This window comes from Pavona decussata, unplaced genomic scaffold, assembly GCF_977016875.1.
Source record: "Pavona decussata unplaced genomic scaffold, jaPavDecu1.1 SCAFFOLD_69, whole genome shotgun sequence".
NCBI classification, from domain to species: Eukaryota; Metazoa; Cnidaria; class Anthozoa; order Scleractinia; family Agariciidae; genus Pavona; species Pavona decussata.
Genome location: NW_028145488.1, coordinates 2,737,942 through 2,765,000, shown reverse-complemented (window position 1 = coordinate 2,765,000; position 27,059 = coordinate 2,737,942). Strand labels below are relative to the sequence as shown.

The window sequence follows — 27,059 nt, the reverse complement described above, 5'->3', positions numbered from 1 at the left end:
TTGATTTTTTTTTTTTTTTTTTCAGTTTCAGTAGTGAACAAGATTAAAGGCTTCCTGTGATGTCAGGGCTATCAAAGGTATTATCTTTGGTTTTATAAGGGGAAACTTGGTTGTCTATTATGATCAGCTCTAAGCTTTAATACTTCTGGATGTGACAATGTGACCCAACTTTTGTCAATTGACAAATTAAGGTTGAATTCAGCTTGTCATAGAAACTTACTTGTATTTGATATTTATAAAATATTTGAGATAGTACGCGCGCTCTCATTGGTCGATAGGTGTGTTTAGATGAGAGTATCATGCTTTCTGTGTCGCCCGGCACAATTTGAAAACATTTCAAAGCTTTCGTAAGACTCACAAAGTAATTTCAATTACAACTGTTAAGGAAATGGTGAAAAATTTCCCAAAATTTTGATCGGGTTTTGCCTACCTCCTTCCCCCTGAACCCGAGGGAAAAAAAGCAAAAGAAAGAAGAACCACAGCGCTTTGCCTGCCTCGCTAGACGACCTCGTCGAGGGAGCTCAAGTGAAGACGACAAAATATGCAACAAATACACAGTAAACATTTTTCAAGGTAATTTTTGCACCTGAGTACCACAATAAAATTCTCTAAAAGACATTCTTTACTCAAAAAATGTACCCGAAAATGAACACAAAACTATATGCTACAGACTATAAATGTTTCAAATCAAACTTTGTACGGCCGGTTGTCGTGTTTTGGCTGTCAAATTTGTATAAAATGTATTTTCTCTGAGACTTTCTCAGCGTAATAATCTACTGTTACGATTACTATTACCAGCAACAACTTCACAGTCTGGATCCGCTGCTTGCGCTACACTGTATATTAAACAAAAAACTAAGGACTTTAAATTTTGAAGTCTCTGTTTTGCCAGCTTCCGTTTTTTTTTAACTCGTAAAGAAACTCGTAATCATCCAAGTAAAGAGACTAGTATGTGCACTACTGGCTACGTGAAAATTGGTGAGGGAGCGAGGGAAAGCTTTAATGAAACAAATATGCTGTTAAACATTTTATTTATCAAACAAAATGATGAATAATAAAAATCAGCAACAATAACAAGGCCATTAATTTATTTTTATCCAATTAGGTCTGAATGTTTCCCGAAATACGTTTGCAATATCTGTCACGGTGCGTCACTCGGTTTGATTTTGCGATAGTAGTGATAGGTGCACCGAATTATACCCGGTAAATGAGCAGCCATGAACATAAAGTGAGCAGCCAGAATAAATTAAAAAAAATGCGCGGGAAATTTTATAAGCAATAATTATGAAGTCACAAAAGAATGTGTGGGTGTGTTGACAGGTTAGGGGGTACTTTTGATTGATGGGTCCTTGACAAGTAAGCAGCCAACGCTGATTGGTCGTTGCCGAAATAAAAGCGCGCGTTTAGCAAACGCATTATCTCGCATTTGGATTTTGTAAAAAATCTTATTTTTGAGGTTCTCGTAAATTGCCCGCAAAACGAGTAATTTTATTACAATGGCTTTCACCAACTCTACCGATATCGAAGCCGCGTTAAACAGATGTTCTACCATGGAAGAATGGGAGAATTTAACAACTTCCATGGAGATTCCTGAAGATTTGATCCCAATAGCGTACCAGAGGCTTCTAGAGCTCAGTTTTCAAGATATTTCATTTGAGGTAAGTTATCATGCATTTATACCGATTTACTGATGAGCTGTGTCGATTCATCGTCTACACAATATTTTCTAATCGAATGTTTTTTATTTAAGCTTCCAACCGAGCATACAACAGAGGTTGTTAATTTGGACCACGCGACAACTAGCGGTACTGCTGCAATGGTACGTATCCAGATGGCTTAAAACTCTAAATCATTTTCGCTTTTTCTAATTTGACAAACATATTGTTCATATTTTAGTTGCAAGATAACGAAGCTACATGCGCGTTAAATGAATTGGTGGAAAAATGCTCCGAACCGGAACAGGTAAGTATGATGATATTTGCAAGGTCGATTTTTTAAGTACCTATTTGTGCTAAGTCTTTATCTCATTGAATTGTGGCTGTTTTTTTTTAGGAATCAGACCTGGAGATGTCAGGTGAAGTTCGTGGAGATTGTTCTAGCGTTGAGGTTAGTTTTAAAAAAGACCGATTGACCACGATTTTCGTTTTGTAGCCACCGTTTTAAGTTTTAGTTTGAAGACTCCATAACATGGATTTTAATAAGCTTTTGAAATTTCTTTTGAGTCATACCGCAGTAAATTATAGAACAATAGTTTTTTTGATGTGTTGATATTTCACCCTGCAGCCTTTGCTCTTCACGATCTGTTGTAGTAGTGAGTGACAAACTTTTTCCTTTCTCTATTCCTTAGTTACAGGACAACGAACCGTTAACCGCCTTCGATGAACTGATGGAAAAATTCTCTCAACTAGAACAAGTAAGTTTGACGTTACTTTCACAGACAAAAAAAATATTTAATGCATTTTTATGTTTATCCATTATCTCATTGTGGTTGCTTTCTCTTAAGGAGTCAGCGATGAAACCGAGAAGTAATTTTTCAGGTGAAGTTCGTGGAAATTGTTCTAGCGTCGAGGTGAGGTTTTACGACATAGCGATTATATATAATGGAACATGCTTCTCGTTTTCTAGCCCCCGTTTTAAGTTTTAGTTTGAAGACACCATGACATGGATTTTAATAAACTTTTGAAATTTCTTTTGAATCATACCGCAAATCTACTCACTGATGCAGTAAATTTTAAACAATAGCTTTTTTTATGTGTTGACATTTCACACTGCAGTCTTTGTTCTTCACGATCTGTTGTCGTAGTGACCGACAAACTTTATTTTCTCTCTCTATTCCTTAGTTACAGGACAACGAACCATTAAGCGCATTCGATGAAATGATGGAAAGATACTCACAATTAGAACTAGTAAGTTTGACGTTTACAGAAAATAAAAAGGGTTTTTAAAAATCTTTTTATGTTAAGCTATCATCTCATTGTGATTGCTTTTTCTTTAGGAGTCAGCAATGAAACCGAGAAGTATTTTTCCAGAGGGAAACTTTTCTAGCGTAGAGGTAAGTTTGGTTTTCAATATTCTGAGTAATTGACACAGGATTTTTTTTCCAGTCGCCGTTTCTAGTTTTGAATAACATTTTACTTGTGAAAATGTGTTCTTGACTGTTTAAGTTTCTAAAGGCACCATAAGAAGGCGGAGTTTTTTCTCAATACTTTTTTTTGTTCTTTTAGAATGTTAATGAGTCCGCGCAACGTACACTCCAGAGCGGGGGCGGCAGAAAAAGACCTGCAAAGGTATAGACTTTTTATTATTTTTCTATATTTTTTTTTATTTTTTAAATACGTTTTTATTTTGAACAAGAGTGATGTAAAGGTTTTGTTTGTAATTTATTTTGATAGGACAAGAAGCAAATAATTCCTTCAAAAAAGAAACGTCACGAGTGTAAAACCTGTGGGAAAATTTTCACTCAAGGAAAAAATTTAACTCAACATAAGCAGATCCGTAGAGAGGAGAATAACTTCAAGTGCTCCATGTGCGATAAGGCATTTCGACGCAAGTCCAACTTGAAACGTCACGAGACGCAAGTACATACTCGGAGGGCAGCACAACGCGAATTCACATGTAAAACATGCGGTGAGAAGTTTCAAAACACGGCTCCTTTCCGAGCTCATCAGAAGTCGGCCCACACAGAAACCTCTACGGCCAAGAAAAGAGCCAGTGAAAACCGATCAGGTTGGTATTTTTTTTAAGTTTTAAGCGATTTTACAGATTTTGCACGATACCTTTATTGTTAAATGCGAAATCAACTGCTTTGTGTCACATTCGTTCAATGGTGTGTGAAGATACTCATTACATTAAAGACAATAGGAATCAGCATATATATAAATAAGGTTTTGGGTTAATTTATTTTATAATAGTCAAACCCCATTAACAACTTAATTGCACAGTTTATGTAAACATCACGCAAGGATAATGTTAAAAAAATCATCTTTTTTAAATATGATCATACCTTCACTGATGGGAGCTTCACTTATATTTAAACATTTTGTAAGCTAATTTTATTCTTGTTTAGAATCGACAAAAAAGAAAGCAAAATCAAGTCCTCTAAAGACAACAGCAACCACAAGTTCAACTTGGATTGAAGATCCAAGGGCTTTCAGCAACCTCCCTGACAACCAACAGCAGGATGTCACACCAGAGTTTACACGCCATTGGCATCAGATAAGAACAAGGTTTAGTCGGAATAACCGCCTTCTAGACTGGTATAATTTTCGCCTGTCTTCCTTACAACCTCATGAGATAACTTCATATCTTGACGACATCTTCACAGACCAGACCACTGTCTATAAACCGAACATTTCGTTTGGCTTCATTTTAAGAAATAATGAGACAGGTGCACTGCAGTACTACTACGCTTCTCGTAATAACAACCATATTTTTGACGCACCCTTCCAGATCACTTCAGCGGCTGACCTGCAACAAGTTCGGCGAACGTTGGAGGACACCGATATTCTAGAATGGGTACGCCAGCAACGCCCGAATTCCAAGTGGGTCGTGCAACAGGTGACAAACGTTACGTTTTTCATCACCAAGCTTCGTGATTATCCCATTGGACGGGGCAAATTTCTACCGCATTATATTGTAGAAAACCGCGGAATCGTCAGTTTGGACAAAAACATACGAACTGGGAAGCCCTACAATGACAATCTGTGTTTCTTTCGTGCTATAGCGCTCCATAACGGTTGTCATTCAAAAAATCTAGAGAGAGATACGCAGCACTACTACGAACGATATCGCCTAAATGTACCAGAGAAAAAGAAGTTTAGTGGAGTCAAGCTGGAGGACCTTCCAGCCCTAGAACGCCTATTCGAAGTAAACATCTGTGTCTACTCTCTCGAGCCGACAAAAACGGATGGAGAAGATGGTGCTGATGTGTCAGAAGATGAAAAGAACAGTCCAACGCCAGAAACTGCTGCACAACTGATTAACCGCTCACTATGCAATCATTCCAGCACACTCTACCTTAACCTCTATCAAAATCACTTCTCTTACATTAAAGATCTGAACATTTACGCCAAGTCCTTCCGCTGCACGCGTTGTGGGAAATTCTGGAGACATACCGGGATGCTTCATCGTCATGAAAAAAATTGTGAGGCGAAAGTTCATCATAAGTTTCCTGGCGGTGTTTACAAGAATCCACCTACCATTTTTCAGCTTCTTGAAGAAGAGGGATTCATCATACCACAGCAGATGAAGTTCTTCCCGTACAGAGCCACCTTCGATTTTGAGTGCATGTTTGATACAGACCCTGGGCTGGAGAACACGAAAAAACTTAGCTGGGATGCCAAGCATATACCTTTAAGTGTCAGCGTCTGTTCTAACGTTCCCGACTACAGTGAACCCAAGTGCTTTGTATCCGAGGGAAATCCCAAGCAGCTGGTAACAAAGATGGTGGATTACCTTATTGAAATCAGTAAAAAAAGTTACAGCCTGGCGAAAGAAAAGTTTAATGCCATCTTTGAAGCGATTGACAAGAAATTAGAGAAAGTGGAGGACAGTTTCAAAATACAAGTAAACTCAAAAGAAAAAGAAAATGAAGAAGGTGAAGGAGAAGATATAATTGATACTGATGGTGAAGAAGAGGATATAGAGGTAGAGACGGAGGAGGATCGTACTTTTATAAACGACGAGGAACTTACCGAGCAAGGTCCGTCCTTTTATCGAGCTTTAGACCATGTGCTCCCAGAACAGAGTAAAAGTGACTTTGACAGAGAACAACCGACAGAACCCAGGAAGATGAAACAAAGTCCTTTGAGAAAACTGAAAGAGAGACTAGAAGACTTCTTAAAAGAACTCCCAGTTATTGGTTTTAACTCTGGAAAGTACGATTTAAATGCAGTGAAAGAATTTCTCTTTCCCGTCATGGTTAAAAAAGAGCAAGTACAGTTTACGATCAAGCGTAACAATAATTTCATGTGTCTAAAAACTGAGCACCTCCGTTTCCTGGACGTCACGAACTTTCTAGCACCTGGTTTTAGCTACGAAAAATTCCTGAAAGCTTACGAATGTCCTCAAACAAAAGGATTCTTCCCGTACGAATGGGTGGACTCTCTTGACAAGCTCCAACATCCAGCACTCCCTCCCCATGAGGCATTCTATTCATCTCTCTCCAATAAAAACATATCCTTCGAGGAATATAAATACTGTCAGCAAGTGTGGACAGACAACAATATGCAAACATTCAGAGACTTCCTAATCTGGTACAACAACCTTGACGTTCAGCCTTTTTGCGACGCATTAGAAAAGATGAGTGCATTTTGGAAAGCAAAAAAAATCGATATGCTACGGCAAGGCATTTCCATCCCCGGCATCACTTTAATCTATCTCTTTTCTACTCTGGAACCTGGTATCTTCTTTTCTCTATTTAACGAAAAAAACAAAGATCTGTACACGCTCTTCAAACAAAACTTGGTTGGCGGCCCTTCTATCATCTTCCACCGCTACCACGAAGCGGGAAAAACAGTGATCAGAGAACATGAGATGAAATCACAAGGAAAGACGCCTAAACTCTGTCAGAAAGTCGTTGGATATGACGCAAATGGACTGTACTTATGGGCAATAATGCAGGAGATGCCCACGGGCTCTTTTACAAGAAGAAGAAAGGAGAACGAGTTTAGAGCTGAACAAAACGTGAAAATGGCAACGCAATGGTTGGAATGGGAGGCTCACTCAAGAAACATTAACATCCGTCACGAAATGAATGACATCGAAAAACGTATCGGAGAGAAACGGCTGCCTGTGGACGGTTTTCACGGACCATCCCAGACTGTATTCCAGTTCCATGGATGCTACTGGCATGGTCATCAGTGCTATTTAAACGAGGGCAAGGAAATGAACGATACGAGAAAGAAACCAATGGTCGAGCTCAGGAAAGAAACGGAAAACATCTCGGCGTATATCAAGGATCAAGGATATAATCTCGTCGAGATGTATGAATGTCAATGGTTAGAGTTGAAGAGAACCAACCTGGAAGTCATCCACTTCATACAGTCCAAGTTCCGCCGCCCATTTGGCAACTACGTCACACTAAACGAAAAACAAATCCTGTCTGCCATCAAGAGGGGAATTCTCTTTGGAGTAGTAGAGTGCGATATACGTGTACCTGAGGCTCTCAAACAGAAATTCTCAGAAATGCCCCCAATTTTTAAAAACACCGAGATATCACGAGACGACATTGGGCCATACATGAAAGCGTTCGCGGAAAAGCACAACCTCATGCGTCGTCCTCGCCGCAGTCTGATCGGGAGTTATTTCGGTGAGAAGATCCTGCTTGCAACTCCCCTCATCAAATGGTACCTGGAACACGGGCTGAAAGTCACTAAAATCTATCAGATTATACAATATACTCCAGTTCCGTGCTTCAAGCCGTTTGGTGAAGCTGTTTCTGATGCCAGACGCGCAGGGGATGTTGATCCCAACAAGGCTATCATAGCAGATACTATGAAATTGGTAAGAAAACTAAAAGTAATTTCTTAAGTATAATATCGTTTGAGGTAAATCAATTTCTTTTTCTCTTCTTTTTATCTCTCCTTTTCTTTTAGGTTGGAAATTCCAGTTACGGAAAAACCATTACTGATCAAGAGCGCCACAGAGACGTGAAGTTCTGTGAAGAAACAGAAGCCTCCCGACTGATAAACAGCCCATTTTTTAGACAAATTGAGGAGATTGACAGAGAAACGTATGAAATACAAAGCTGTAAGAAAACTATAAAGTTAAATTTACCAATGCAAATAGGTTTTTTTGTTTATCAGTACGCAAAGTTGCGAATGCTCCAATTTTATTTTGATTTTTTTGACAAGTATTTAGATAGAAGTGACTTTCAATATTGTGAAACTGACACTGACAGTGCTTATGTTGCTCTTTCGGGTCCATCGGTTGAAAGTTTAGTCAAACCTGAATTAAGAGTCGAGTATGAGAAAGAAAAATCTAATTGGTTCCCAAGAACAGACACCCCTGAGCACAAAGCCTTTGACAAGAGAACACCTGGGCTCTTTAAAGAAGAATGGTCGGGGGAGGGAATAATTGGACTTAGCAGTAAAACGTATTATTGTTTCGGACCAGAAGACAAATTTAGCTGTAAAGGTGTGAACAAAAGGTGTAATGAAATCAGCAAAGATAAGTATCTCAGTGTTTTACTCACCAAGCAGAGCAGTTCAGGGATAAACAAAGGTTTTCGAGTAGTTGACAATAGCATGTATACTTATCAACAAGCTCGTGATGGATTTTCATACTTTTATCCGAAACGCAAAGTTTTGGATGATGGAGTGAGTACACTGCCTTTAGACATATAAGTATTGTAAAAATTTTGAGTTCTTGTATATAGGTTTTCACCCCCTTTACACTGTACATATTTTGAAGACTTAATTTTTTTAAAGAATTTCATTTTGTACATAGTATTTTGAAAATAAACATGGTTTGATGTAATCATGGCTTGATTTCTGCTTAGCCACGCGAGCGTGTGTATTCCACGCGAGTTCCCACGCGCAACCTTGGGAAACACAACGCCAAAATGTGGCGTTTTTGGCGCTTTTGGCGCTTTTGGCTGTCGTTTCGTGTTAAATCAACAATAAATTTCATGTCATTAACAGTTTTGTTCAGTAGGAATCCAACTTTCACAGAGATAACATGGTGCGGAGGAAATGTAAACATTGTCCGATACCAGATTGTGGGTCAAAATATTTAGTTCGATTAGCAGATCATTTAAGACTAGTACACGAGTTAACAGAGCTAGAGCGAAAATATTGGCTGCAATTTGCTAAATTACAAAACACTAACATGATTCGTGTGTATGACAAAGAGGCTGAACCTAAAACGATTTTTCTATAAATGAGAGTGCACACAGTTCAAACAGTCAGTTGTGATCATGGACACGAGATGGAAACACCCTTTTCCAGCGCTTATTGCTGGGCCGACATGCTGTGGAAAAAGTCAATTTGTAAAACGTTTGCTAGAGTCTGGTGAGGAGATGATTGATGGTGCACCAGAGAATATTATATGGTGTTATTCATTATATCAGTCCGCTTATGATGAAATGCAAAATAGTATTCCAAACATTCATTTTGTGGAAGGAGTTCCCACTGACTTAGAATCCATGATTAACCCCTCCATAAGAAATGCTGTAGTCATTGATGATCTCATGCAGGAGGTTAGTAATTGTCCCCGAATTACAAGTCTGTTTACCAAGGGATGTCATCACCGTAACTTAAGCGTCATTTTTATTCTACAAAACATTTTCCACCGTGGAAAAGAACTTAGAGATATGAGTCTGAACTGTCACTACTTAGTTTTGTTCAAGTCTCCGCGAGATAGCAGCCAAGTCACTCATTTAGCAAAACAGATGTTTCCAGGCCATTCCAAATACATGTTAGAATCCTTCCAAGATGCAACCAGTAGGCCTTATGGCTATTTATTATGCGATCTCAAAGCACAGACTCCTATTGACTTCCGGTTGAGAGCCAACATTTTCCCCGGGGAAACACAGTACGCTTACGTCAGAAAGGTATAAAAAAAGCCTTGTCACAGCGTTGTGAGTCAGTTGAGCATGGCCCAGCGATTGAGAAAGAACCACGATTTTTTGAAGCTTCTCACCAAGTGTACTCCTGCTCAACGTAAGGCGATTTTGAAAACGGCTGACGACGGCTTGGTAAAAACCATTTGCGAGTGTGTTTTGAACGTCCTTAAAGAAACAGTGCCTGTCAGTAGACCAGCCAAAAGAAAGCTTCTAAAGCACAAGAAATCACTGATTGCTCTTGCTGAAAAAAGTACTCCACTAAACAAGAAAAAGAAAATATTAGTGCAACACGGAGGGAATTTTTTAAGTATTTTATTACCACCCGTGCTCCGTGTGTTGAGTTCGATTCTTCTCTAAAATGAATCACGCTAAACGAATGGTTCTCGTGCCTGAAACAACACTAGAGCGTTTACAGCAACGTCAGCAAATATTAACACCACCAGTGACACAAACACTGAAAAATTTGGATAGTGAGATGGGAGACATTTTATCCAGTAAACAACTCGACGATGAAGAGAAAGCAAAACTATATAATCAAGTCTTGCAGCGTTATCTTACTTACTACGATCAGCGAAAAAGTGAACCGCTTCACGTGAAACTAACAACACCTAAGCCCGTGGAAACACCTAAACAAGAAGAAGCTAAGGAAACAACAGAAGAACCGGCCCCTGTCGAGAAACCTGCGCTATCAACGGTAGAACAAGAAGTCATGAAAAGTGTACCCAAACTGTACAAGTCTGGGGCAAGACAGCTGTTGGATAAAATTAAAGAAAACCAGAACGTGCTGCATTGGAACGAAAAGGGGGAGCTATTGTATGAAAACAAACCGATATCTGGCTCTCATTTAGTGGATTTAGTGAATGATACACTGCGTCATCGAAAAGGTTTCGAGCCTGTTGGTTGGTCTGTGTTTGCTAGAGGTCTGGCACGAATGAATATTCCCGAGAACATAGTCCGAAATCCGCAGAGGCAGAGCGCCATCCGAGAGTTTAAAACAAGAGTTAGAGACGAGACTCCAGATAGCCCATCTCGCTGGTTACCTACCCCACCCTCTAACGAGCCCACTGCGAAGAAGCAAAGGCGACAAATTGCAAGCCCACGCCCGCAAGTTGCTAGATGGCTACGATTATAAATAACAATATCAGACGTTTTACTTTTGTAAATCACTTTCTTTATTTTGATCACTCAATAAAATACGTTCAAAGTTAATTACAGTGTGTTTATTGAACTTGATGCTGTGCTTTCGCTGCTTGTTTGTTTATAGGAGTGTGATGGTTTTTTTTTTTTTTGGAAAATTACAGGGAAATGTTTTTCGATAAAGTGCTTAACAAGAAAATCATTGCGTTGTTTATTATTGGAAAAACGATATACAATGCTGCTCATACTAATATTTCGACATCGAAATAAGGCAAAATACAAGCAATAATGCCCACACACTTTACTTGTCATGCTTTGTAATGTCAAAGTGTTAAACTTCCAGCTGCTAGAATTATTGTTCAAAAAACTAGTAAATGTTCCAGTATAATTGCTTGGAGGCAATCCATAAGAGTCGAAAAATTCTGCCTCTTTGTCCTTGGTGAAATAAAACGCAACTCAGTGTGAACCAGGCTTTTCACTTGTATCCACATTGGCAATGAACAAGGCTGGGTAGTAAGAAACACTTGTGGGTAGCTGGTCTGAAGGATACACCCCTTGAAACACACCACGCGTATAGCTATCTTTTCTCAAAACTTGGGCCAGCTGAATGGTATCCATTCTAGTTTGTGTAGTCGTATAGAACGTTTCTGCTCGCGTCAATCTCAATCACGTTTTGAAACTCGGCATAGATGATGAGGTTAACCGTGTTGGCAAGCGCTTGTTTAAAATGAAGCTCGACACGAAGGTTGCCTTGTTTTATAAGCTCAAAATGATCACCCGAGCAGTGGTCTGGGGACAGGTCAAAACAGAAGGCTGTGTAGCCAGAGCCATAATCACTTCGATTTATTTGATTGCCTGCATCTTGGGAAAGCTTTCCAGTACCAGAAAAAAGGCTTTGAAATCCAGCTATAAAGTTCTGACCACCGGCATCGTCAAATTTGAGAAACAGGGGTTTTCGTGGTATTTGTTCCCCGTCCACGTAAACGCCCACTTGAGTGAGGTTATGGTGCTTGAAGTGAAACGGGTTGGAGTCATATGTCCCGTTATAAGCTGCTGAATCTACCAATACTAGGACTAGGCGCTTCGGAATGTGACCCAGAAAAAGGTTATCTGGCGTAAAGGTACTAAACCCTGTTGGAATGGAGAGAACTTTGCAATCAACTCTGCGGATAGGATATTTAGCTGTCGCTTGCTTCAGTGCAGCCGCGTGTCCCAAAGCAATAGAAGAGGCCACTTTTACTTTTCGAACATAAAGGATTGCTTCTGTGATAACCACCTTGTGATTAGCTCCGGGGGCAGATGAGACTAGGCAGAAAGAATTTTTGGCTCTGTTAAGCTTTAGTCGTAGATTAACTCCGTTCAAAATTAACCGATCTTGAAAAAAAATATCGCTGTGGATGGGGCCCACCATATCGACCGTGTTACTTTGCTTCGTAAATGCATAACGAGCGTTTAAACCCATATTAGCATTATCCTCTTCTTCCACAGGGTTTACAACATCCATCTTCCCGGGAGTGTCTTTGTAAAACATGGCCATTGATAGTTGACTCGATTTGGCGTCTCCTCCGTAGTTCAGCAATGTTTCAATTATGGCACGATATGGATAAGTATTGGTCGATGGGGAAATAAGTCGCTCGTTCAAAGAAACATCCACTTGCGAAAAGAGGGAATGTAGAAATAGATTCACTGGTCCCACTTGTTCGTTTGGGTCTAAAGCTGCCCCGTTTGCTTTGGTGATCTTTGCCTTTACAAACAGCTGGGTTCTTGCTAAGTCCAAATATTCTTCTCCAGTTCCAGAGACGTTAAATTCTATAGGGCCACTGTCAGTAATGTTACTGAGGGGGTGATATTCAATCCATTGCCCCTTGGTGATAGATGTCTGCGTAGCTGGAATCGTAAAGAGATCAAGTTCCGATTTGGTGCATTCTTGAGATTCGTGATGAACAAAAGCCATTTTTCTCCTTTAATTTAAGAAGGAATATTTATATTCGAGTTTTTTATGCTGTTGCGGAGATGTTTTCCGTTTCTTGCCTGGAGGCGAACTGTTTTTTCTCGGCTGCGCTCTCCTTTTTGTACCTTTTCGACCTGCGCCTGACTGAGGAGAATTTTGGGAAGGTAGACCCAGGGCTTTTTTACCTTGCTTAGTGAGCGCCGTTTTAAAGTTTTCTCCAGCTAACACATCTTGTGCAACATTGACACCAGTTTGCAAAGCTTTTTTACCAAGCATTTTCACACCCTGTCGTAGGTGCGGCACAGCAAATCGAAAAAGGCCTTTAAATATGGAACCTAATCCATACCCTTGCTGAAATCGACCACTATGGAAAGCTGGTAAATTTCCACCTTTTTGTTTGGCTTGATCTAAATAATACTGTTCGTACAACTTGTGATTTGGAGTATGAATTTTCTTCATGTCACTCTTTAAAAGTTCACGGGACGACTCTGTTGAAAATGAAGTGTAAGCAATACTCTTCCGAACTCGAATGGCACAAACTCTCCTGTGTCGCGCTTTATGTTGACTTCGATTGATTCGAATTGTCTTCTGCTGACAGGTACATATTGCGGGCGAATGAAAGACTTGCTGATTCTCTGCCCTTCTTTTCCTTCCACGGGAACGATTCGAAGTAAGGGAACAAGTGCGTCTCCGACAAATTGTGACTGTATGATATCACAATAAATATAAAGATCATGAAATCCGTGTTCCAAGTCTACTGCTCTTTCAGCGGTCGATGTTTTGGAAATAACCTTACCCGGAGTAAATCCTAGCACGTATCCTATGTCACCAAAATAAACTTCTGCATTGTTTTGTAAGTTAACAGTCACCTTTCTGTTAAGCATATCGTACGTAAATTTTACGTCATCGCCAAAACGCTTCCCGATCAACTCGTTCATCTTTGAAAGAACCTCTTCAGTTGAAGAATAATAACCAGGTGGAATGATAACTGCCTCCCAGACCCCAGCTAATTCTTGGTTCCGAAGGTAAAATCGATTCTCAAAATTTCCTTGCACATTATTCCAGCTATGAGGGTAATGAATTTCTGTTAGGGCTACTTCCCAGTCCCCGGTCAAGCTGATTGTCTGAGGTAAACAAACCCGGTACTCTGTTAGCGTATTCTTGGGAAATTTATCGAGGCTGCTATTGCTAGGAAGGTGAAGGTAGAACTGTGTTACCTCCATCGTATCTTGTGTTCAAATGAACAGTTAACTCTAGATATTTTCAATTTATAAGGAGGCATGAAACAGTCATTTTGTAATTTCACATTCTTTTATTGATCGCATTAAAAAAAACTTTACAATTTCGAAATATCACTTCCAGGAACCCAGGAATCAAATTTTGGATCTTCGTAGCCTTTCCATCTGACAAGATATTCCACCACCCCGTTTCGCTTTCTTTTGCGTAAGATTTTTTCAACTCGATAGACATCATCGTTCTTGATTACTTTTTGCAGTTCAGGTTCGTAGAATGCCCCGTCTAGGATCTCTCCAGCATCATCTTTCAGTTTATAGACGGGTACTTGACGCGCAAATCGTTTGTAGATTGTAAACATTTCTTCAGTAAAATTGGGAAGGTAAGATTTTTCAAAGATTCTTTTAGCCTTACTTATTCTTACACGATCTCCCACTTGAAATTTGAAGCGAACTCGCTTTTGCACATCACCACCATAGAGTGTCTCCCACACCTTATCTTCGTTGGCTTTGGTGACTTGACTTGGTTTCATTTTAATACTACGATGGTAAGTGTTATTGTAAGATTTTACCAACTGAGATAACACATCGATGTAACAGAGGGTGTTTTTGGCTGTGAAATATTTGTACATTTTATTTTTAAATGTCCGATTGAATCTCTCCACCACTGATGCTTTGAGTCCTGAATTGACTGTGAAGAAATCAATGTTATTTTCTCGTAGATATTTCTGAAATACGCGATTAAGGAATTCAGTGCCCTGATCTGTTTGAAGCTTTATGGGTTTGCGCCCAGACGAAAGTATGTTCTTAAAGGCTTTCACTAACTCTTGGCCCTGTTTCGTCTTCAAGGGAACAACCCAAGCATACTTGCTGAAGATATCTATACAAGTCAATAAGTATTTATATCCCTTGTTATAGCGACTAAGTTTTTGAACGTCGACCAAATCCGCTTGAAACTGGGCATTTATACCAGGTACAATCACCCGACTTCTTTTGTAATGTCTCCGGGCTGGTTTGTGTAGCGTGTAAACATCTTGTTGACTCAACCAATCTTGGACTTGTTTTCGAGAAATCTTACTCTTGCCGTCCTCTTTGACTGCTCTGTACACAGCATCTAAACCACCGAAACTTGCGGGGTGACTTGGATTGAGATAAATGCTGGCTAGCTTTTTCTCCATCGCAAAACTCAGAGTTTTTCACAATGACTTTCCCACCGCAGCAAGCGAGGACACAGCGAATGCGATTAAAAATTCTCTCTAAGCCTACAGAGGGTGATTGTGGAAAGCAACCCATCACTTGTGTTTACTTCCAAGGTCGAAGCACTAATGATTCATTTCCAGGTGATGTTTCACTGATATAGTTGTTCTCGAATCTGGGTAAGAGTAGGAATAAGAAAACAAAATAATAGTTCCCATTCCTCCTCGGTTAAACCGAGCTGTTTAGCGAATCGCAAAAATAGCACCAATCACCCCCAGTTAATTTTCGAGAATACTTCAGCATGGAGTTGTTTCAACTTTTCAAGATTGGAGCCTGGTAATTTACAAAAGCTTTCTTTAAGCAATTTCACCTCACTTGTTTCTACGCTTATGATAGTACTTGCTATAAAGCAATAGCGATAAAAGTTGATTCGAAGCAAAGACAGAGAGAGCCCCATGTTAACAAAGACAAAGACAAGCACAAACTGACTCACAATCAAATCATGTACACACTTTACTGTTTTAAAAATAGAACTGGTTTTGAATTTCATTAATTACATAGTCAAGATCCATTACTTTTTCTTCTTTTCTGATAATGTTCTCAGGACATATCACTTCAGTCGAGTCAACGTTGCCAGCTGCCTCCGCGTTATGATCTTCGCGAGCTTCCATTTCATTAAAATCTTTACATTTTAGTCCACAGGGGCCGTCATAAAGAGCATACAATATGCGTTTTTTCATATCTTCATCGTAATATTCGAGTTCCAAAGAAGTAAGATATAGACTGGTCCAAGGCAACTTCGGTAACTCCGTCAGATAACTTTCCCATGTCTGGTCAAGCTTCAAACCCAGAGTGCTGCAAACGTTTTCCACAGTTTTCATCACTACTGCAAGATCTATTTGCTCACGGGATTCATCATGATAATAGAACCACGCGTCTTCATTATCCATCATCAGGCAAGAGTGTTGTCTTTGGCTTGGGTGGTCAATCGTGCAGCCATGACATCGATTTACTTTCTCTTGATGAATGAGCTTGTCAAACACTGCAGCGTAAGTAAGTTGGAACACATGACCAATAATTGTGGCTACCTTCTTGCGATGGATTTGTTCAACTTCGTCTACAGTCAACAGAGTCTTAGCGCAAGATTCCACTCGAAACATTTCTGTTTTCTCCAACAAACGTAAGACAACCTTGTTTTCTAAAAGTGGAATAGCGCTTTTGATGAAAGCGGCCTTTTATTTTGCAAACATAATAGTCTGGCGACGACCAATCAGCGTTGGGCTGCTTACTTGTCAAGGACCCATCAATCAAAAGTACCCCCTAACCTGTCAACACACCCACACATTCTTTTGTGACTTCATAATTATTGCTTATAAAATTTCCCGCGCATTTTCTAAATTTATTCTGGCTGCTCACTTTATGTTCATGGCTGCTCATTTACCGGGTATAATTCGGTGCACCTATCACTACTTGCGATTCTGTCAGATTTTGAGCGCTCTTCCCAGAGCACGATTAAGTTTCCCCAGAAAAATTTTTATTTTAGTTGAAAGCCCATTTCCTCCTTACTTCACTCTTACAGTTTCATTTGATTTGTGATAAAGGTAGTAGGATAAATTATGTTTTCAATTTAGAAAGCGATTTCTATAGAGTAACGGGTCCCTTTTTTTCTGGTCGGTCTCAGTATTACAAGCTTGATCAATCCTGACGAGAATTAAATGATAAAACCTGAAAAGGTTGTCAAACAAGCTGATAACAAATAGATGTCTTCTAGCTTTATCAGTAGGGCAAGTGGGTTGCTTCAAAATGACTGATTTTTCAACCCGAATTTTCTCGTGTCTGACTATGAAATCAATCGTGGTCATTTTCTGCCAAATCAAAAAGTTATTTAACAAATGAACCACACACCAATGAATAACTTAATATGGACTACTAATAGCCAAAGTTTCAGCTATTTTCAAAATTTGAAAGTTTGCCGCGCAACGTTCGATTTTTATGTGCACGCGCTCTTAAGTTACACATAGTAAGTTTTGATGTAAAACAAGATACAATAATCTGTGCAGCCTCAGTTACATGTACAGACATACATGTACTAGCACATTGTACTGAACACTCACAGCATGCTGACATTCATATGCTGTATTCCAATTTTCCCCAAACCACAAACTTTCAGTAAATTCTCAAATTCATGTTATGACTCCTAAGCTGATCAGCCAATCTTGTACTATACAGACAGTCATGAAGAGAATGGGTTGATTTTGAAGATGAGGGTGGAGTGCGCCAATTTCAAGGGGATTAGTGGATTTGTTTGTTTTTGCATTCCAGTAGACATTCTAAAATTCCAGAATGTTTTTGCAACTACAAATCAAGTTTTACCTTCTCTCTTCAAGTAAAACACTTTTTTCTCACAGCAGAAAATGGATCTGCATATTTATAATAATTTGCCCAACATTCTTTGCTTATCAACCCTTTGCCTTAACTAATTGAATTAAGAAAGAAACACAATGCTCGCAGCTTATCAGTAAATATATTGTCTTTTTTTTCTCTTATTTTTAGGAGTCCTCCTTTCTTGACATAGCCTCTACATCACAGGAAGGTCATGAAGAGGAAGCCCCAAGTTTGTCCTCCAGAAGAACATTGAGAGTAACTCTTCTAAGCAGTGAATGGAGATCAACAAAAGGAGGTGTGTCAACCATCAACAGAGAGCTTGCCATTCAGTTGGCAAAGTTCCCTGATGTGCAAGTCAGTGTCTATCTTCCTGAATGCAGTGAAGAGGATAAAAGAGTTGCTGCTAGTCACAATGTCCATCTCATTCAAGCAGAAAAATTCCATGGTGTTGATCCAGATCTTTGGTTGTCTTCTTTACCAGCTCATCATGCTGTGGACTGTGTGATTGGACATGGAGTCCAACTTGGAAAACAAGTGCAACTGATAAAACGCCAATATGATTGTAAATGGATTCAGGTTGTCCATACTGACCCCGAAGAGCTTGGAATGTTCAAAACCAATGCAGATGCTGTTTCTAAAGGAGAGGAAAAGCACAAATTAGAAGTCAAACTCTGTGAATTGTCTGATCAAGTTGTAGCAGTTGGACCCAAGCTGGCGGAAGCTTTCTCAGGATATCTGCGTCCCTTTCAGAAAGGTCAAAATGTTTTCAACCTCACCCCAGGCATCTTCTCTGAGTTTGCTGATGTAAAGCAAGCTTCTGAAGAAAGAAGAACATTTTCTGTTCTGTTGCTAGGGAGTGGTGACAGTGAAGACTTGAAGCTGAAAGGTTATGGCATTGCTGCTCAGGCAATTGCAAAGTTGAAAGACATGCCACAGCCCTACAAACTGAAGGTTGTTGGAGTACAAAGTGGAAGAGAGCAGCAAGTAGTAGAAATGATGCTCCAGCAAGGCATTTCCCGTGATCAACTTGTTGTACGTGGTTTCAAAGAAAGAGAGCAGTTGGCTGAGCAGTTTTGTGAGGTAGATCTTGCTATAATGCCGTCAAGATCTGAGGGGTTTGGTCTGCCTGCTCTTGAAGCTTTATCTGCTGGTCTTCCTGTGCTTGTAAGTGGCAACTCTGGGCTTGGAGAAGCTCTTCAGAATGTGCCTCATGGTTCAAACTGTGTAGTGGATTCATCAGATGATCCTAAGGAGTGGGCCAAGGCAATCAGGAGTGTCCGTCAGAAAAGAAGAAATGTTCGACTTGTGGAAATGAAGTCTATCTGTGAAGAGTATGCAAAGGTTTACAGCTGGGAGGAGCAGTGCAGGTCACTTGTGCAAAGAATGATGAACATCATTTCAGGTAAAATTCCTTTATTGCACTAATAATGGCTGATGTGTCCTGTGGTATAAAAAGACCAGATTTACAAAGCCCTTCCGAAGTTAAGATGCTTCCCAAGTATTGTTTACTGACAAAAGTTTACTGTTGGCTCAACGTATGAGACTTACATGTGTGATCAGAGCTTTGGAGGATTGCACTTGAATGCCAGAGTTTTGCATTGTTACATTCTCACAACTCACTGATGTCAAATTTTCACAGTCCTAATATCAGATCAAACAACTTGGATGTTGGATTTTGGAAGTAAGAACTCAGAGGAAACATTTTCACAACTTGGATGTTGGATGTTGAATGGAACGTTAACAAGCTTCCCCATATTATTGCATGCTTTGAATTGGTAAAGAATAATAATGCAATGGTTTGTGATAGTGGTCTGGGGTATAATGTACTAATAAAGTCCAATACATGATGTACATCACTGTATGTTGATGTTGCTGATTCAAGCACTGTGTATCTTTATACTCCTAAGATGCTATGTTGTATAATTCTGCTTATTACAGTTTTCCCCTCTGAAGGTTTTTCTGATGGAAGTCAGTCTTCAGTAGCAGGTTACAGTCAGCTTCCTTTCCCTGCAGCCTCTCAAACTCATCTGACAAGTGGAACACAAGGTAGGCATGAATCACTTTATCAAAAGTTACAAGGAAGCTATCAGGTAGCATCTGGAAAATCATTAAACAATAAGCTTTTTGATGTATGTTTATGACCTTTGTTCCTGCATTTATGTAAATGTTGCAGACTGCCAGCTATCTGACATGCAATTGTTTTTGACTGAAATGACTGGTGATGTATAGTTCCACTTAATATCACAATTTTCTCATGTAAAGGTTATTCTGTTGGAAGTCAGTCCTCAGCAGCAGGTTACAGTCAGCTTCCTTTCCCTGTCACATCTCAGACACATCTAAGAAGTGGAACTGAAAGTAGGTGACTGTAAACATGTAGTTTTATTCCATCAAAGCTATCTGTAACATTTGCAAAAATTGAAGGGCTGACAGTATATCAACCCAAATGACTTTTTAGATCGCTTTTTGTTGTGTAGGTTAAGGACGGTGCCTACTAATACTGAAGTATTTTTGTGCGATTTATGACTATGCGGGAAAAGAAGATCTTCACAAGGCCTATTGGAATCCGAAAAGAAAATTGGGGGTAACCACGCATTTTTCAGAGATAATTGAGCAATAATATCTCTAAAAAGCGCCAAAATATAAAGCAATGTATGGGATTTTTTCCTAAATTGAGGCTTAATTATCTCTGAAAAATGCATGGTTACCCCCAATTTTCTTTTGAGATACCCAAAGCATTTGCTAAGTTCTGCTTTCTCCGTAAAGTGTTAAACTGCGCAAAAATATTCCTGTATTAGTATGCACCACCCATAGGAAACCTGAGTATCTCGCGATGCGCAGAACGTATGCGCAGTAACAATTGTAGGCAGTGTCCTTAAGATTGGCCACAATTTTTGCATTCGACAGTTACTGGGATTATTCAAAATGTTTCCACCTGCCTTCAATTCCACTTGTCAGATGAGTTTCAGAGGCCGCAGGGAAAGGTCACTTTTTTGACTCGTGAATGCGCGTAGCGCAATGAACGAGTTATAGCGATAGCTGACTTTTGACTTGGTTGGTTGGTTGGTCGGTCGGTTTTGTCGTTAACTTTCGGGCGTGCACAGTGAGTGAGTTTTAAATTCAATAAGTGGAAAAAACACGTGAACATTTATTGTTCACGGCGCATCAGGAAATTCTTATTCAATATGTTGAGAATAATTTGACGATCATTTAGTGCAAGAATGGAGATTTTTCGTTCAATCTGTGCAAAGTTACAAGTTTTTTCAGTTTTTTCAGAAAGTCCGGGGTCGTAAAGTCAATTAGTGAAATAAAAAAAGCGTGAAATTTTTTTTCACGACGCGTCAGAATTCTCTCATTCATTCTGTAGAAAATAATTTGACAATCATTTTAGTGTAAGAATGGAGATTTTCGTTGAATCTAAGCAAAGTTATAGGTTTTTTTCGTTTTTTTCTACAAAGTGCGGTTTCTTTTAAGAATTAAAAATAATTTAATTTAGAAATAATTTAATTAAAAAATAATTTAATTTGTCAGTTTTCACGCGAAAGCGGAACGTGCCATGTCACGCATCATTGACGTCGTAAACAAAATTATGCAAATTTCCTGGTGAAATGAACACTTTAAGATCTTGTCAGCTTTCATAGAGGTTTCAAAGGGAAAAAATGTTTCATTTTCGAAATTTACAACCGGTAATTTATGGGAAAGCAAAAGGACGCGGTCAATAAATAATTCTTATTTAGCAAGAGCTTGTCATAGTTCATTATTTTTACTTGAGGATTGCGTGGACTGAACTCCAAAGGAAAAATTTCACGCATTTATGTCGGGCATGAAATCTAATGCGTTACTTTGTTGAACAGATTTCCCTTTGTGAGATCGGCTTGCCCTACAGTAATTTTGTAATTTTAATTCCCAAAAAAACTTCACTTGCCCATCGGGCAAGTGATGGTTAGAATCCACTAGCCTGATCGCAAAATCCAGTAGCCCTGGACTATCGGAGACACGAATTTGCATGACGTAGCTGCATATGGCATGCTTCTATGAACTTTGAATAAAAAAACACCTGAATTTTTTTAATCGGCGCTTCAGAATAATCTTATTCAATCTGTAGAGAATAATTTGACAATCATTTTTATAGTACAAGAATGGTTATTTTTCGTTACATAATCGGGCAAAGATATAATTTCTTTTAGCTTTCAAGGAAGTTTCCGTAACCGTGTAAATTTCAATTACTATGTGTCATCTGCATTCACGAGTTGGCTCACAGGAGCCTTTGATTGTTGTTTAGGTTAAGATTGGCTGCAATTTTCGCATGTGGACTTCAATTCGTTCAGGGAAATGTTGCTCCAATATTTTATCTGCTGCTTTGTAAGTTGTGCAGCAAAGCAGCAAATAAAACATTGAGCGACGTTTACTGAAAGAATCCAAGGCCACATAAAAAAACTCCGGTGAATTTGAGCTAAAACAAGAAAAAGTGATCTGAAAGTCATTTGGGTGATTATATGCTCTCAGCCCTTCAATTGTCAGCTGTCTTGGTGTGTCGATCGTTAAACAATATTTTTTTTAATACTAGTGGTGTACTTACATGTATGTGGCTTTTTCTCCTTGAATTCACGCACCTGCTGCATGCTGCTGTCTCGTTGTACATCCACTCTGAAAATGAAAGTGCTATGTTCTGTAATTTTGTTATAATTGCAATTTTCCCCTCTAAAGGTTTTTCTGGTGGAAGTCAGTCTTCAGTCTCTAAAGGAGAGTTCAATTCATGAAATGATCACAGAAAGGAGAGTCGGCATCTAGAAAATCATGCAAATTTATCCGTTGAATATCTGGATTTCTCATTAATATTACTATGGTGCTTTCCATTCACCAAAAATTTTCGGTTTGAATTTTCTGAAATTTCGGTCTCAAATGGAACGGGCTTATACTCAGTGGTCACGTGGTCAGTTTTTGCCTCAGGCCTCTTGACGCCGTTTATATGTGTTCAAACAGTCCGACTGGAAACTTTTGAATAAAACACGAGAATTTTCGAAAATACCGAAATTTCCACTCTTCGGGAGCACTGAAAAGGTTGTCCTAAATTTTCGAAAAATTTTTCCCGAAAAGATCCTGTTTCATTCGATTTCCACCTGAAATTTTTGAAAATTTCGTCGAATGGAAAGCGCCCTATTAGTGCTTCAGGAGATACATGTATTTCTATTTTCACCATGCCTTTAAATAATTATTATTATCATGTTGATAATGCAGTCCATACATTGTATGTCTGATGGCTGTGCAAGTCTCCTTATATTATTTACTGCATGCTTAAATTGATTTCAATCAGTAAAGAATGTTAATGCATTGGTCTGCTGATTGTGGTCTGAGATGCTAATAAAGTCCAGTATATTTTGTACAGCACTGTATATTATTGAGATGTTGCTGCTTCATGCAAGCACTGTGTATCTTTACACTCCTAAAATGCTATGTTGGCTAATTTTGCTTATTACAATAATTGTAATAAGCAAATTAGCCAACATAGCATGTTTTTATTTATTATTTATTATTATTCATTATTTTCCCCTCTGCAGGTTTTTCTGTTGGAAGTCAGTCTTCAGTAGCAGGTTACAGTCAGCTTCCTTTCCCTGCAGCCTCTCAAACTCATCTGAGAAGTAGAATTGAAGGTAGGTGGGAATCACTTAATCAAAACAATTATGAGGAACCTATCAGGTAGCATCTGCAAAAATCCATTTTAAACAATAAGCTTTTTGATGCATGTTTATGACCTTTTTTCTTGTATTTATAAATGAAAATGTTGCAGACTGCTATGCAATTGTTCTTTACTGAAATAGACTGTTGACGTATAGTTCTTCTTAATGTTACCAAATTATTCATTCCCCTCTGCAGGTTTTTCTGGCGGAAGTCAGTCTTCAGTAGCAGGTTATAGTCAGCTTCCTTCCCAAACTCATTTGAGAAGTGGACCAGAAGGTTGGTGGGAATTACTATTTTAATGACAACTATCACTAACAACAATTTGCCAACATGTACATGTAACATTTGCAAAAACTGTTAGCTACGTACTGCATGTCTTGTTGCCTTGTTAAATAATATTTAGATTTTTGATACTTGTATACTCTACAGCCTGTATATAATTATAATTATAATTATAGGATTCTTGGAAATACACTTGTTATTCCTTTTATTGGTGGTTTTAGTTATGGCAGCTGAACAAATTTTCCGTGGTCTTGAGCAAATGCAATATGATGCAGACAAGATCATCGGCCAGACACAACTTCTTGAGGGGTTAAAGAAAATTGCTTCAGACAAAGGCTTCAGAATTTCTGAAAACAGAGGAGCAGGGAATTGCATGTTTTATGCATTATCAGAACAACTGGAAGTGGTGAAAGGAATCCAAATCTCTCATGAAGCATTGAGGCAACACATAGTCCAATACCTCAAGGAGAACCCTACACTGGTAAGTTAGTATTGGTAATATGTCTAACAAGTGAGTTTCATTTTGTGGTGAAACAAATCCAGCAAAGCAATAAAATGGGACAAGTAAGAGTTTCTTTCTCAAGTACCATATTTATTCGAATAAATGCTCCGGCGTTTACTAAATTTTTGGCACTTATTAAGATGCGGCGTTTGTTTGAGGTCGGCGTTTATTCGAGGGCGGCGTTTATCGCAAACCTTGTAACAAAAACTGTGAATTTATTGTTTCATTTAAACGTCTGTTACACTTATTGAATAACTTCCTAGGCGCAAACACTGAGAACAACTTATTTGCGAAAGTCACTGGCAAAAGAAAGAGAGAAATTGGACTAGTTGTACCGGCAAGATTCTCGGCTGTTACCACGGAATTGTGCATCGCAGAAGATTTAGAGAGAGAGAGCTAAGCAGCAAAGCTATGAAGTATAGCCACTTTGAACTGAATAACACTACAATCGAGAAAAATAAATTTCCACGACTGGTTTAGATTGAATGTTGTCTTTTGTTTTTATGTTTCGAATAAATGCCGCAATGTCGAGAAAAATCGCGGCGTTTATTTGAGGGCGGCGTTTAATGATAGTTTTGTTTTTCCCTGCGGCGTTTATTCTGGGGCGTCGTTTGTTCGAGGGAGGTGTTTATTCGAATAATTATGGTATGTCAAAATGGCTGACTGAAAAATATACCTCTATCATGAATTCATCACAACAAACACAATATCACATTCAAATCCTAGGAGTACATGTCTGCAGATGCTTGTCACTGCATGAATGTAGTTTAATGGTCTAAGCTCCCACAAGTCTCCTGTAGCCGAGTGCTATAACATCCAAATGGAAGGTCAAAGGTTTGAACAACTCTGTTAGGGGGAAGAATTCAGATTTTCTTTTTCCGAGTACAATATGCCTGCACATGTCACAGACTGAAAAATTCCTCTATCAAGATAAAACTTAATTGTCATTTTGCAAGAGAAGGCAGAAGTCAATTCTAAAATGTTTGCTATTTCTTGGACAATTGGTACATTAATCAAGCGCTGATATCACGTGGATGCTTAACCGCCAAGCAAAGCTCTGAAATTGCATTGTATCCAATGCTTCAATTCATTAACAACTGAATACATAACTTATTGGATTAATTAAATTATGGAACAGTTAACATGCTTTGTTATAATTATTTTGGTTTTGTTGCGGATCGATGCACTGGCCAATTTAGTGAAAAGCTTTACCCTCCAGTTGATCATTGAATGAAGCAGCAAAATGTACTTTGACATTTTTTGTTAATTGTTATGTTCTTCTTTTGCAGCAAGATGGGACAAAACTATTTAACTTTGTAGATGGACATCAGTCTTGGCCCGATTACCTAAGAAACATGGCAGCAGATGGGACATGGGGTGACCACGTCATTCTCCATGCTGCAGCAAACTGCTTTAAAACATGCATTCATGTGATCAGCAGTCTGTCACATGACTTAACTATCCACCCAGAACATGATGTTAGCAGCAGCAGCCAGCTTGTGTTGGGACACCTGCATGAACATCACTATGTCAGCCTTCGACCCAAAACAGGTAGAGGAACTTACAGTATTATGTAAAACAATGCCAGCTAACCAGATTTGTCTACTTAACTGTCACTTCAATATTTATTGAAGTTTATACACCTGTTTAAAGGTGGGCAGATACCAGTTTTGAAAATGGTTACATACTTGCGCCTTAATATTAATAGTAACTTACATTAATTTTTGGCATTCCTTTTCAAAGACCTTTTCAAGAAAAGTGAAAATATAGTAACTAGTTAGCAATAATTATTAATGACAAAGGAAATAAACAGGAAATACATACTGAATAGGCGAACAAAACTAAATCGCTATTATAACAGCTATGAAAGTTTTGTTTGTCTACTCAGTATGTATTTTCTGCTCTGTTCCCTTGTCATTGTCACGCCATAATTAGCTATATTTTTAATTTAATTTATAATTTGTTGTCACATACATGTAATTATTGGTTGTTTGCTCTATATTTATTGTTATGTTTTAATTAGCTTTATTGTAACATACCTTTTGTATTTATTTCACACCCACTCACAGGGTTTGTACTGAAGATGGATGAAGATTCATCCAAAACATTTTTTTTTTCACCACTAATACTTATTTCATTTGAAAAAACAAAAGAAAAATGTTGTTACTTTCATAAGAATTATTTCATGCTTGCTGAATTTACAAAAATTTGGTAATTATCTATAATTATTATAATTATGACTGGGTATTATTAGGCAATATATGTCAAGTGGTACAAATTCAGATGGTGGTTATCAGATGATAACTCATGTCGATCGTCTCATTTTGATAGCAGTCCCCCTATTTTTTCCGTGAAAGAAACTAAGACAGATCATCGCAGGGCGAGTGCTTCATCAGGGGTTCCAAACACTGAGAAACCAATGAAGTGCGGCTTGTTGAGTATTTGGAACCCCTGATGAGGCACAAACTCCTAGATAGACGTAATTATCAGTTGGATAGTTTGATGAAAAAATGTTCTTGCAAAGTTTTCATCAGGGCATCTCTTGTCTCTCTAAATAAGGAAGAAATCTTAAAACTGAACACACATGCAAGGAAAAGTCAAAAAGTAGAGAAGGGTGTTTCAAAAGAAGGCAAAACTGTTAGGAGTTAGTACTCTTTATGTCCTGCAACTTGAGGCCTAAAATTGAAAAATGTGAGCTTCTTTCCTTTTGCAACTCTATGACTTCCATCATTTTTTTTTACAGCAAACAATACAGCCTATAATTTACTTGCAGAAAAAATCAAAAAGCAATCTCAAGAATTTTTTTTTTCTAAATTCATTAATGTTCACTAAATTATCTATTTTATCAATACCATGTTTGGATTTAAAGCAATCAAATTAGGAAAACTATAATTTATTCACTATTGACCTACAAACATGGAAGCAAGTTTTTATATTATGCATTAGTACATCGGTGATATCTGGCGACAACATTTATAGCGATTATGCTGAGAACAGCTGTGTGATCTCGCCAAGATCTTGTCGGGGTCTTTAGTCACAACCTCGCCCTGTACAAGGTATTTGGTTGCCGAGATCTCACTGCTTTTTTGGTGGCAAACAATCTCATCTTGTCGACATCTTGGCATGTGTTTG

The 27,059-nt window shown here is 38.6% G+C and overlaps 4 protein-coding genes across 4 annotated transcripts in view; all 4 read left to right on the top strand.

Annotated features, from left to right (window-relative positions):
* LOC146477775 (uncharacterized) overlaps window positions 1-27,059 on the top strand; it is a 291,187-nt gene that overhangs the window by 218,582 nt on the left and 45,546 nt on the right. The window lies entirely within an intron of this gene.
* On the top strand, window positions 53-25,504 carry LOC146477778 (uncharacterized). Its single transcript, XM_085113070.1, has 7 exons — window positions 53-77; window positions 17,636-18,869; window positions 19,421-19,513; window positions 19,730-19,822; window positions 23,339-23,419; window positions 23,647-23,906; window positions 25,217-25,504. The coding sequence occupies exons 1-7, from the start codon at window positions 60-62 to the stop codon at window positions 25,502-25,504; spliced, it is 2,067 nt and encodes a 688-aa protein (XP_084969196.1). The 5' UTR covers window positions 53-59.
* LOC146477780 (uncharacterized) lies at window positions 1,171-3,885 on the top strand. Its single transcript, XM_085113035.1, has 9 exons — window positions 1,171-1,819; window positions 1,897-1,962; window positions 2,053-2,106; window positions 2,348-2,413; window positions 2,504-2,569; window positions 2,841-2,906; window positions 2,996-3,052; window positions 3,225-3,287; window positions 3,393-3,885. The coding sequence occupies exons 1-9, from the start codon at window positions 1,691-1,693 to the stop codon at window positions 3,741-3,743; spliced, it is 918 nt and encodes a 305-aa protein (XP_084969161.1). The 5' UTR covers window positions 1,171-1,690; the 3' UTR covers window positions 3,744-3,885.
* On the top strand, window positions 4,346-8,424 carry LOC146477779 (uncharacterized). Its single transcript, XM_085113152.1, has 2 exons — window positions 4,346-7,503; window positions 7,596-8,424. Exons 1-2 carry the CDS (start codon window positions 5,119-5,121, stop codon window positions 8,343-8,345), a joined length of 3,135 nt encoding a protein of 1,044 aa, XP_084969278.1. The 5' UTR covers window positions 4,346-5,118; the 3' UTR covers window positions 8,346-8,424.

Excerpts from the sequence above, each read along its gene's own strand:
- LOC146477780 (XM_085113035.1), top strand. The coding sequence starts at position 1,691 with ATGAGCTGTGTCGATTCATCGTCTACACAATATTTTCTAATCGAATGT. Across the intron at positions 1,820-1,896 it reads CTAGCGGTACTGCTGCAATG|TTGCAAGATAACGAAGCTAC; the intron begins GTACGTATCCAG and ends TTCATATTTTAG. Across the intron at positions 3,288-3,392 it reads GCAGAAAAAGACCTGCAAAG|GACAAGAAGCAAATAATTCC; the intron begins GTATAGACTTTT and ends TTATTTTGATAG.
- LOC146477779 (XM_085113152.1), top strand. The coding sequence starts at position 5,119 with ATGCTTCATCGTCATGAAAAAAATTGTGAGGCGAAAGTTCATCATAAG. Across the intron at positions 7,504-7,595 it reads TAGCAGATACTATGAAATTG|GTTGGAAATTCCAGTTACGG; the intron begins GTAAGAAAACTA and ends CTTTTCTTTTAG.
- LOC146477778 (XM_085113070.1), top strand. Across the intron at positions 19,823-23,338 it reads TCTAAGAAGTGGAACTGAAA|GTTTTTCTGGCGGAAGTCAG; the intron begins GTAGGTGACTGT and ends TCCCCTCTGCAG. Across the intron at positions 23,907-25,216 it reads TCAAGGAGAACCCTACACTG|CAAGATGGGACAAAACTATT; the intron begins GTAAGTTAGTAT and ends CTTCTTTTGCAG.